We start from the raw sequence: 12,715 nt of genomic DNA, 5'->3' as shown, positions 1-12,715 counted from the left end.
TTTATGAAAAAAAAAACAATAAAATTGATAAACCTTTGGTCAATTTGATTTAAAAAAAGAAAGAAGAAAATCAAATTACCAGTATCAAAAATGAAAAGAGCAAATTCGCCTCCAATGAAGAGGAAGTTAAAATAATAGTTAGGAATTATCTCGCCCAATTGTATACCCATATATTTGACAACCTTAGGGATGTGGATGAATATTTACAAAAATATAAATTGCCCTGGTTAACAGAAGAGGAAGTGAAATACATAAATAACCCCATCTCAGAAAAAGAAATGGAGCAAGCCATCAATGAACTCCACAGGAAAAAAAATCTCCAGGAACAGATGGTTTTACATATGAATTCTATCAAACATTTAAAGAACAATTAATTCCTATACTTTATAGACTATTTGGGAAAATAGGTGAAGAAGGAGTCCTACCAAATTCTTTTCATGACACAAATATGGTACTAATACCCAAACCAGGAAGAGTCAAAACAGAGAAAGAAAATTATAGACCAATTTCCCTAACGAACATTGATGCAAAAATTTTAAATAAAGCATTAGCAAAAAGATTACAGCGACTTATCATGAGAATAATACACTATGACCAGGTAGGATTTATTCCATGAATGCAAGGGTGGTTTGATATTAGGAAAACTATCAGCATAATTGATCATATCAACAACAAACCTAGCAGAAACCATATGATCATCTCAATAGATGCAGAAAAAGCCTTCGACAACATACAACACCCATTCCTATTAAAAACACTAGAAAGCACAGGGATAAATGGAGCCTTCCTTAAAATTATAAATAACATCTACCTAAAACTATCAACAAGCATTATTTGTAATGGGGAGAAGCTAGATGCATTTCCAATAAGATCAGGGGTGAAGCAAGGATGTCCACTATCACCCCTACTATTCAATTTGGTACTAGAAATGTTAGCTGTAGCAATAAGAAAAGAAAAAGAAATTGAAGGAATTAGAATAGGCAAAGAAGAAACTAAATTATCACTTTTTGGAGGCAATATTTTGATTTACTTAGAGAATCCTAGAGAATCAAGTAAAAAAAAACTACTTGAAATAATAAACAACTTTAGTAAAGTTGCAGGATATAAAATAAACCCACCTAAATAATCAGCATTCCTATACATTACTAACAAAGCCCAAAAGCAAGAGATAGAAATTCTATTTAAAGTTACTGTAGACACTATAAAATATTTGGGAGTCTACCTGTCAAGACAAACCCAGGGCCTATAAGAACATAATTATGAAACACTTTTCACACAAATAAAGTCAGATCTAAATAAATGGAAAACCATCAGGCCAAGCTAACATAATGAAAATGACAATCTTACCGGAATTAATTTACTTATTCAGTGCCATACCAATTGAACTACCAAAAAAATTATTTTACAGAGCTGGATAAAATAATAACTAAATTCATCTGGAAGAACAAGAGGTCTAGAATATCTAGGGTATTGATGAAAAGAAATGCTAGGGAAGGTGGCTTAGCTATACCAGACATTAAACTCTACTATAAATCAGCAGTCATCAAAACTACTTGGTACTGGCTAAGAAACAGAGTGGTGGATCAGCGGAATAGGTTAGGTACACAAGACACACTAGTTAATGACTATAGCAATCTACTCTTTGATAAACCCAAAGAATCCAGCTTCTGGGTTAAGAATTTACTATTTCACAAAAAAACTACTGGAAAAATTGGAAAATGGTAGGGCAGAAACTGGGCATAGACCAATGTCTTACACCATATGCCAAAATAAAGTCAAAATGGTTTCATGATTTAGGAATAAAGGCTGATACTATAAGCAATTTGGGAGAGCAAGGAATAGTTTACCTATCAGATTTATGGGAAAGCAAAGAATTTATGACACAACAAGAGATAGAGAGCATTACAAAATGCAAAATAGATAATTTTGATTATGTTAAATTGAAAAGTTTTTATATAAAAAAGCCAATGCAACAAAGATTCAGAGGGAAGCAGAAAAATTGGGAGAAAATCTTTACAACTAGTGTCTCTGATAAAGGACTCATTTCTAAAATGCACAGAGAACTGAGCCAAATTTATAGGAATGCAAATCATTCCCCAATTGAGAAATGGTCAAAGGATATGAACAGGCAGTTTTCAGAGGAAGGCATTAAAGATATCTATAGGCATATGAAAAAAAATGCTCTAAATCACTATCAATTAGAGAAATGCAAATCAAAATGACTCTTAGGTACCACATCTCTCCTGTCAGATTGGCTAAAATGACAAAACTGGAAAATGACAAATGCTGGAGAGGATGTGAGAAAGTTGGAACACTGTTACATTGATGGTAGAGTTGTGAACTGATCCAGCCATTCTGGAGAGCAATTTGGAACTATGCCCAAAGGGCTATAAAAAATGTGCATACCCTTTGACCCAGCAATACCACTTCTAGGGCTGTATCCCAAAGAGATCACACAAGTGGGAAAAGGACCCATGTGTACAAAAATATTTATAGCGGCTCTTTTTGTAGCAGCAAAGAATTGGAAATCAAGGGGATGCCTATCAACTGGTGAATGGCTGAACCAGTTGTGGTATATGAATGTAATGGAATACTATTGTGCTGTAAGAATTTGGGAAGATATAGACTTCATAATAACCTGGAAAAACCTACACAATATAATGCTGAGTGAACAGAGTAGAATGAGGAGAACATTATACACAACCACAGATATATTGATTCTGTGATGACCAACCTTGATAGACTTGGCTCTTCTCAGCAATACAAGGTCCAAAGACAACTCCAAAGGACTCATGATGGAAAGAGCTATCTACATCCAGAGAAAGAACTATGGAGTCTGAATGAAGATTGAGGCACACTTCATGCTCGTCTTTTTTTTCTTTTGGTTTTTTTTCTCTTTTGTTTTTGTTTATTTTTTGTGGTTGTTGTTTCTTCTTTCTCATGATTGATTCCATTGGTCATAATTCTTCTTTACAACTTGACTATTGTGTAAATAACTTTAATGCGAAGTTATATGTAGACGACATATTGGATTCCATGCCATCTGGGGGAGAAGGGGGGAGGGGAGGAAGAAAATCTGGAACTCAAAATCATGCAGAACTGAGTGTTGTAAACCAAAAAAAGGTAATCTTAACTTAATTTAAATTTTTTTTAAAAATTACAGAAGGCTGGGGGTAGTGTTTCTGGCAAGGATGGCGGGCAAAAAGAATTTTGCAGTGACCTATATGCAGTACACAGGGGACATCTTTCTGCCCTATCCAAGTAAATATGATCCATGTCTATTTGTAAATTCCAGCCTCCCTCCTAGAAAGAAGGTAAGAAGAGGCTCAAAGAATGCCTTACTTACTCTCCAGATTATCTTGGAAAAGGAGGCATTCTTTAAAAAGATGGGAAATCGCTTCTCTGAGCTCCAGCCCCGTGACTGGGAACATGGCTAAACTCACCAAGAAGGCTGGAATTGTTCGTAAATATGGAACATGTTATGGTGCATCCCTCAGAAAAATGGTGAAGAAAATTGAAATTAGCCAGCATGCCAAGTATAGCTGCTCCTTCTGTGGCAAGACCAGAATGAAGAGATGGTCTGTGGGTATCTGGCATTGTGGATCCTGTATGAAAACTGTAGCTCGTGGTGCATGGACCTACAATACCACCTCTGCAGTCACAGTCAAATCTGCCATCAGAAGACTGAAGAAATTGAAAGACCAGTAAAATCTTCTTATCAAATACCTGCAGCCCATAGTCCAATAATAAATGGGTTAATTTATGGAATAATAAAAAAAAAAGATGGGAAATCTAAAAGGTTAATACAAATACAGGGTGTTCCTAAAGTCTGGACACATAGGCAAAAATGCATATTTTCAAGAAATGAAATGAATGAAATTTTCAACATTTTATTTAATTGGAACATTAACAAATAACATCTTCAATATGATTTCCATCATTTGCGATGCAAAGATTGACAAGCTTTGTAAGATTCATGTGAACTCGATGCAATAATTCTACATTGCCATCAATTTTAGCACGTGCACTCTTTACTCTTTTAATGAAGTGTGTTGAATCTGTGATTCTCATTGAGTATACCTTCTCCTTTAGCATACTCCGGAAAAAGAAGTCAAAGGGGCTAAGGTCTATTAATATTCCGAATATTTCAAAATATGCATTTTTCCCTATGTGTCCAGACTTTAGGGACACCCTCTACAATAACCTCTATGGGATATCCCCCCAGAGGTTACATGCTACCTCAGATTCTGAAGGATATTCTATGTTTACCCACATCTAACACTCTAGGTCCCAAGCCCCAACCAGTTTGCTCCCTGTCCATAATCAGCCAGGAGATATAGTTAGCTGTTAGAAGAAACATTTACTAAAATGCTATAGTAAGACTAGTAGCTATAAAACATAGCCTCCCTCCCCTCCCAAAACAAACAAACAAACCTGGAGTTCTGTCTCCAGGCACAGCATTCATGGACAGAGTTGGGAAAAAAATTTAGAGTACACTGGTAGTGAAGCACATCTGTAGGGAAAACACGAGGCCAATGCAATTCACAGCCCTAACTCTGCAACCTCTAATTGTCCTTTCTTTTTGGAGTCCTCAAGCAGATCAACTATTCATTTCCAAAATGAGTTCTCTTGTTGAGTCAACAAAAGGGTCTTTTAATAGCTGTCAAAGGTCATGCTCCTTGAAGCTGCTTGCAGCCTCTCTGTTTCAGTATCTCTGGTGTATGCAGTTTTGCTCCTTGGATTGAGTGTATCCTACTGGTCAAGCAGATTTCCTTCAAAATGAGATGGCTAAAGGGGAAAGAGGGAAGAAGTCTCAGAAGTCCCCCACCCTCCACAGGGAATTCCCTTTCAGAGGAAGGTTCATCCTCCATCTCTAACTTTTTAATGATCACCTGGAGCTTTGACCATCCTCCATTAGCCCAAAGGATTGTCCTTTGTGATTAACTCAGAGGACAGGCATTTATACCTCAAAAAGAGGTCACTGGTTATTCATGCTTTATTAATACAGTAAAACTTCATTATCTTTGTTCATATAAACAGAGGGGGCGGGGAGGAATCAAATCCACTCTCTCCTATACAAAGAAGAAAATCCTGATCCATGTTGGTAGAAGGGTGGATGAAAGAACATGGCAGAGAAGACAAAGAGAAAAAGAAAGAACTTTAGGCACTTGAAACTAATTTCTAGACATAAGCCTCTTCCTGTGGAGGGGGAAACCAGAACCTCCAAGAAAGAAGCTTCAGCTTGTACTCTAAAGAATAATAATAATGATGATAATAATGAAGGTCCACAGGAGAGAACCCATGTAGGATCATAGATCTAGAGTTGGAAGGAATATCCTAGGCAATCAATCTAGTCAATAGCCCTCATTGTTCAAGGTCACATTGGTGCAAGTCATTCAGAAGGATAAAATTTCGGGGTTGGGAAGAAATTCAGCTACCATCCAAGCCACCCCAAATCCCAAATGAATCTCATTAGAACATAAGTAAAAAAAAAAAACATAACTGACAAATGGTCCTCTGGCCTTTGCCTGGAGACATCAAGGGGGGGGATCCCACAGTCTCCTGAAGTAGCCACTACTAGTAAAAATGTTAGGAGTATTGCACTACTAGCTTCAAAGGATTCCTTCTTCACCCTGCCATCCTGGCTCAGGAAGTCAAAGTCTTCTTTTTGTAAGAACTCCATTCTGTTTTAATAGGTGGCTCATTAGCCCTTGCCTTAACTTTGAACCCACCCGCCTCTCTGGATATCCATATTTCCCATTGCTATCCCATATCTCCCATCTCTGACAATATCTCCTTATTCTAGGCCATGTTCACTAGCTATTTAACAATTATTGCACTTTGATCTTGCACAATTTTCTATTTTTGCCCCAAACCCATCAGTATTGCTTCAGTCCTATCCCAATCAAGGGAGGCATGGGGACTCAATACCCTAGTTTATTTGGGTTCCACCCATGAATGGGAAGAGAAATAACCTGTCGTTAATAATGACTTATCACTCCAAACAATCGAAAGGGTTACAACATAAATAACTATGTCTCATAATTACATAATAAATAATTTATAGTAATTTGCATAGTAATCAATAGACACTCCGTACTTACTGAGCCCAAGTATTTGGGGTATTGATTGCCATATAGACTAAATTAAAAATGCAAAAAGGGACATAGGTAGAGTCTACATCATTAATGAAAAATAGATTTTGATTTAAAAATAATTATTATTGGCAATTAGGTGGCACAGTGAATAAAGTGCCCGGCCTGGAGTCAGGAAGACTCATCTCCCTGAGTCTGAATCTGGCCTCAGACACTTACTAGCTGTGTGACCTTGGGCAAGTCACTTAACCCTTTTTGCCTCAGTTTCCTCATCTGTAAAATGATCTGGAGAAGAAAATGGCAAACCACTGAAGTATCTTTACCAAGAAAACCCCAAATGGGGTCATGAAGAGTTGGACATGGCTGACACAATTGAATAACCACAACAATTATTACAATAGCTAACAATAGCTAACATTTATATAGTGTTTTACAATTTGCAAAGCACTTAACATGCGTATGATGTATACAATCCTCACAACAACCCAGGGACGTAGTTGTTGTTATTGTTCTCATTTTATAGACAAAGGCAACTGAGGCAAAGAGAGGTTAGGTGAACTGCCCAGAGTCACACAGCTAGGAAGTAGCTGGATTTGAACTCAGGTCTTCCTGACCCCATACTCTGTCATTCAGTTCCATGATGGGGACCTTTGAACGGTTAAGAAAAAATATAAGGACTGATCTAACCATAATTTGTTTTTCCACATCTGTCCCACAATCCAGTATTCAATAGAACCTATGACACAGGGACACCACATTTTCCATGGGCGTAAGCCCCAAGAGGTCATTAACTTAAATAATTTTGATGCAAGCAAACAAGTTTACTCCCAAGTTTAGACATGTTAAAAGTTTACCGCACATCAGCTTCCCTTTCATCAGTCAAATAGACTTTGTTTCCATTGTGGGATATCCACTTGTAATAAGAACACGTCCAAGCCACAAACCCCACCTTTGTATCCCTCATACCCAAACACAGTGGGCAACACAAAGAAAGCCCTGAATAATGGCCTCTTAAAGGATTACAAACTATATGACTGAATTCTAAAGAAGGATTTTTCAAAAGTAACATTTGACTAAAAGAATTTGTAATGAACTACCTGTTTGAGCTCTATCATCCAACTACTGAAATATTCTCCTAATTAGTCTTCCTTTTTTCAGTCACTTCCCTTTCCAATTCATCCACCACAAAGTTGCCAACATAATCTCCTAAAATCTGACCGCTTCACTCCTCTGCTCAGGAAGCTTCCTATTACCTCCAGGATCAAAAACAAATTCTTCATGCTACTACTCAAACCCCTGTATAGTTTAGCCCCAGATTACCTTCCCAGGCTTGTTTTATATCATTCCCCATTTACAATGAAAACCCTGACTAGGTTACTATCCAATGGTTAATAACCTGATATATTTTGCATAATGGCAGGGCAGAATTCTCCCTGAATTCCATTGCCTTCTGTAGCTGCCACTAATAAGTTCCCAAAAGAAGACTACCAGCACGATTGTTTTTTCTTGCATCAAACAGCCTGATATTCACTAGACTTCCAAAATGCTACTAGGTAGAAGCCTCTTCTAATCATTCCACCTAGTGCTTAAGGATGACACCTGTCTCACCGAGTTGGTATCTACTATGACCACCCCTGGGATCAAGTGAAATGAACATGGGCACAGACCTACCTTATCATAGATGCTGTCATTGTCGCTGAAGTCGTTAGCCTTCCTGGGAAGAATATGGACATGAACATGCTGAAAATATAAAAAGAAGAAAAAAAAAGACGTGATTTTCTCTTTTTATATTTTTTAATTTGACAGTGATGTTTCATGAAGTCCAATTATTCCATATCAGCTCCCACTGTATTATTTTTTCAGAGGAAGAAAACGTTCCCCTTCTCTAAGTGGATCTGAAATCTACTGAGAAGAGAGAGCAAAAATAAGCAAGAACAGGTGGGTGGTGGGATATATGAGATCGGGAGTGGAATGCCAGGGAGTTGAGGTGGGCTCAGTGGAATTATTTCCAGTTGTCATTCAGAGTAATACTTAGGCAAAACTTGGAGATGATAGCACATCTTTAAGAAGGAAAAAAAAAGTTGATGTCCGCGAATCTGAAACTGACAGGAAATGAGAATCGGTGAAATTCATATTGCAGAAGATGAGAATTAGCAAGTGTAGAAGGTGACAATGTGGACAAGGGACCAGCGAGTGACTTCAGAGGATTCCTTGAACTCTGCTTGTTTTCTTTAGCCTGCCAAAGCAAACTCAGGTCAAAGACGTAGTCATGCAATTATGCTGAGAACATGAATCAAAGCAGCCAGCATAGCTAATCGAATATATTTTTCAAGTCTAAAAGTCCTTTTGAAAGTTTGACTTCCAGTACATACTCTATCGTATCTAGGTGGAAGTTAAACCTTATTCCTGCCCGTAAGCTGTGTTCTAGCATGTATTATGAATCCTGGGGAGAAATGCAATAAGGAAGGGGCTGAATATTGACTTGGGGACAAAGACTCAAACACCCCCTCCCTGTCTTTCCTGCTACCCCTTTCTGATTACTCCTCCTAGGCTCAGAATCCTCACTAAAGCAGCCCACAGAATTCAAGATGAAGTTTCTCTGTGGCTTCACTCAATGCACAACGAGGAAAAAATGATATGCTATTAAAAAGGGAGGCATGAGGAAAGCAGTGCCAAGGTGAACAGAGCAGATAATAGTGCCATTTGAGGAGAGTCCCTAAGAGGGATATTTTTTTGGTCAGCAAACCCAGATTCCATTGCTGCTGGATATTATGAGCTAAGTTACAAAGCTCATAGGAGTTTGGGGGAGAAATCCAGTGAAGGAAACAAAGTCAGCCATTACCCCATTCCCAGTAGGCAATCATGCAGAGAAGGGGAAAAGCAGAAGTTGATTCAACCCTTGATGGAGCAAGGTAGGTGGTACTGTGGATAAAATGCTGGACCTGGAGGCAGGAAGACTGAGTTCAAATCCTGTCTCAGACACTCACTGGTTCTATGATCCTAGGTAAGTCACTTGACTTTACTCAGACTCAGTTTCCACGTCTGTAACATAGGGATAATAATAGCCCCTACCCTCATAGGACAGTTTTCATCAAACCAAAATTACAGCACATGTAAAGTGCTTTCCCAGCCTTTAAAGTACATCGTCATCTACATTGTTGTTATTGCTGTTGTGATGCTTGGAACAGGCGCAGTCACCATAGATCTCCTCCCCCCCACCACCCCCACCATGGAAAACGCCCAGACAACAGCGCAGTAACAAGAGTTTGTGCAGCACTGTAATCCGCGACATCTGGACGGCACTTTATACTTTCAGAAGCACTTCCCTCACACATCATGCCTTTGGCTACCCCTTGGTACGTAGGATGGGCATCAGAAGTCCTAAGAAGCAGTGTAATGGAGTGGAGAGAACCCTAATTTTATATCAAGAGCACCGGGTTCAAATTCTCCCTCTGATACCTACCACTTGTGCACCTATTGGCAAGTCCTTTAATCCCTCTTAGCCTCAGTTTCCTCACCTGTAAAATGAAGAGGGTTAGACTAGATGATCTCTAAGCACCGCTCCAGCTCTACGTCTGATTGCTATTTTGTGAGACACAATAACTGTGTGATGTCTTTCAGAGTCAACAAGGTGGTGTTCTACTTGGAGTCCATACGACCTGGGTTCAAATCCTTCCTCAGACATTCACCTGGCTGCACACCTTTGGGCAAGCCACTTAACCTCTGTCCTCTTTAGTCAGTAAAATGGGGTATTATGAGGCTTAAATGAGATAATAATACATATAAAGTGCTATATAAATGTTAATGATGATGATGAGGAAAGAGAATAAACTCCCTGCAAGCAGGAACCTAACTCTTGTATTTCCCCCAGAAACTAGCTCTCTATTCTACAGAGAGTAGAAACTTCGTGAATGTTTGCTGAATCGAATTAATTTAATTTAGTTATTTAATTAAATAGGGTCAGAGAAGATCTTGGAAGTAATCAAGTAAAATCTCCTTAATTCATACCCTTGCCTCAAATAATACTATGAGTCTGGGGTTGGGGGGGGGGATGGGGTTGAGGGAGGGCCTAGAATCCAGGTTTCCTGACTCCCTCTAGAAGGCACTGTGCTCTATGAGCAAAGCAGGATTGCAGTAGCTCAAAAGAAACATGAGATGTGCCCATTTAGAGCCATCTCCACTCCAGATGTTCAGAAGAACCATTTGTGCCTGACCTGTGGCCGAGCCTTCTGATCTCGTATTGGTCTGATCAGCCATAGTCGGACACACATACCCTGACCCCAACACGGTGATGTCATCTTGGTCTTCTTCAAACACAAAGGACAACAACCAACCAACCCAATACTGTTTCTCCACTACACCACACCCAGGACAACTAGTTCAGAGCTTGACAGAAAATAATTCAGATCATAAATTATTTAAAAAATAAAATCAGTGATTTTTTTTAAAAGAGTTTAGTTAGCCAGCCCCAACCTAAGGCACACAGCCTTAAAGCAAATGGTGCTGAGTACACTTTAAGTACAAACAAATCCCTAATCTTCTAATTTCTGGCCCACCTGGAACTCTCTTATTCATCATGGGGTGGCCAATATCATTCTGTTCTCAAACTTAGGGCAGCATCAAATCCCTACCAGCTGCTTTGTTCCCACATAAGAGCAACTGGAAGTGTTGCTGCTTTCAGGAGAATGGCTTGGTATAGCTAATGCAGGAATAAAATTAGTCATCTGTCAAAGACATAGACATCTGTGACGGGTTCTGACCCTGTTTGTCATTGATTTCTGTCATTCACAATATCAGCAATGTAGAGATAGATGGCATGGGGCTGCCTTTGATGAAATGGAGAGCTTTCCATATGAGTATAGGCTGTTCTTCAGCTGGAAAACTAAAAGATGAACTCAACACCCAAACTGTATTCCATTGAAACTGGCACCTTAGTCCTCTCCAACCTTGGTGCCTTTTGCTCAGGTGGGCCCATGTTAGGACTGGACTCTCTCCTCATGGCTGTCTCTCAGAATCCCTAGCTTCCTTCAAAGCCCAGCTTAGGGGGGACTTGCCCTATGAAGCCTTTTTTTTAACCACCAGCACCACGGCCATTTATTAATGCTAGGGCTCTCTTGAAATAACTGGTCTTCTTCAAAAACGCAGGACAAACAACAACACGCCAACAATAACCACAAGACCATAAGGTCTTTCTAACTGACCACAACCTTGCTTGTGCCTTGCTTCCCTGTTAGAATGAATACTTCCTGACAGCAGTGTCTCGCTCTTCTGTTTCTGGCTGTGTCGATTCATGCAGAATTGAGAAGGGAAAGGGGAAGAGGAATAAGCCTATCTAGGGTGCTTGCTGTGTGCCAGGCACTATGCTAAGTGCTTTTTACAAATACCTCATTTGATCACTAAGAACTTAAAGGTCACATTGAATCATTTATTCATTCATTCCGTTACATTCATGTAGGATTATAACAGTCAGCATTCACACAGCATCTTCAGATTGGCAAAGGATTTTTCATCTATCATCTCATTTGATCTTCACAACAACCCTGTGATCCAGATAGGTGTTAGTATTATCCCCATTTTACAGAAAAGTTGTGGCTTGCTCAGGGTCACACGGCTAATATTGGTCCAAGGCAGGCTTTGAACTGAGATCTTCCTGGGTCCAAAGCCAATCCTTTTTCTGTTGTGTCATCTAGTATCCCTTACACAGAATAGAAGCTCCCTAAGGGGAGACATCATTTTATTTCTGCTTTTGTATCTCCAAGACCAAAGACAAGTTCTTATACCAAGTGGGTGCCCAAGAGCTGTCTCTGGGATGGTGCTGACATGAAACTTGGAGAGAGCCTGGACAGACGCCAAGCCAGGGGCTAACGATTGGGTTTTTAAGTTCTACATCAGCACCGAGGGCCCAGTCCTGGGTTAAATCGATGGATCTGGATCGTGAACGCCGTTGAGCTTCCATGATGTATTAGCTCAGCATGTCATCTGAGCGTCATGGCTCCAAGGACAGGCGTATGAATCTGAGCTCTACTGAGGCTGGAAAGAAGCTTCCAGCCCCTGGGCACCTTACACTACAAACTGTGCAAATTAAAGCCTTCTCAAGTCGGAGGAAAGAGTCCGGATTGAAGCTAGGACTCTAGAAATTTCCATCAGACTCAGAGAATCTGCCCGCTTTCTTTCGTCCTCAGTCCTTATTGTTCCCTCTCCTGTAACACCCCCTTGACAGGGATAAAAATTAAAAGGGGGAGGCGGCTAGGGCTGTGTTTCCTTCACTCTCGAAATGATTAAGAGCACTGGCAGCAGCAGCAGAAGAGGAAGAACAAGAACAAGAACAACAAGAACAAGAACAAGAACAACAAGAAGACCAAGAAGAACAAGAACAACAAGAACAAGAACAACAAGAAGAACAAGAACAAGAACAAGAACAACAAGAAGACCAAGAAGAACAAGAACAAGAAGAACAAGAGCAACAAGAACGAGAACAACAAGAACAAGAAGAACAACAAGAGCACGAATGACAACAAGAAGAACAAGAACAACAAAAGCAAGAAAAACAAGAAGAACAACAAGAGCAAGAACAAGAAGAACAAGAACAAGAACAAGAACAAGAAGAACAACAAGAGCAA

At 39.6% G+C, this 12,715-nt stretch overlaps 1 protein-coding gene across 1 annotated transcript in view; it reads right to left on the bottom strand.

The window, feature by feature from the left end:
- FHIT (fragile histidine triad diadenosine triphosphatase) overlaps positions 1–12,715 on the bottom strand; it is a 467,341-nt gene that overhangs the window by 275,225 nt on the left and 179,401 nt on the right. Inside the window, 1 exon segment of the mRNA XM_036739674.1 lies at positions 7,767–7,835. Within this exon segment, the coding sequence (XP_036595569.1) occupies positions 7,767–7,835 (69 nt within the window).

The sequence above is a fragment of the Trichosurus vulpecula genome, chromosome 9 (assembly GCF_011100635.1).
Source record: "Trichosurus vulpecula isolate mTriVul1 chromosome 9, mTriVul1.pri, whole genome shotgun sequence".
Classification (NCBI taxonomy): Eukaryota; Metazoa; Chordata; class Mammalia; order Diprotodontia; family Phalangeridae; genus Trichosurus; species Trichosurus vulpecula.
This window is presented reverse-complemented; position numbering and strand designations above follow the sequence as displayed.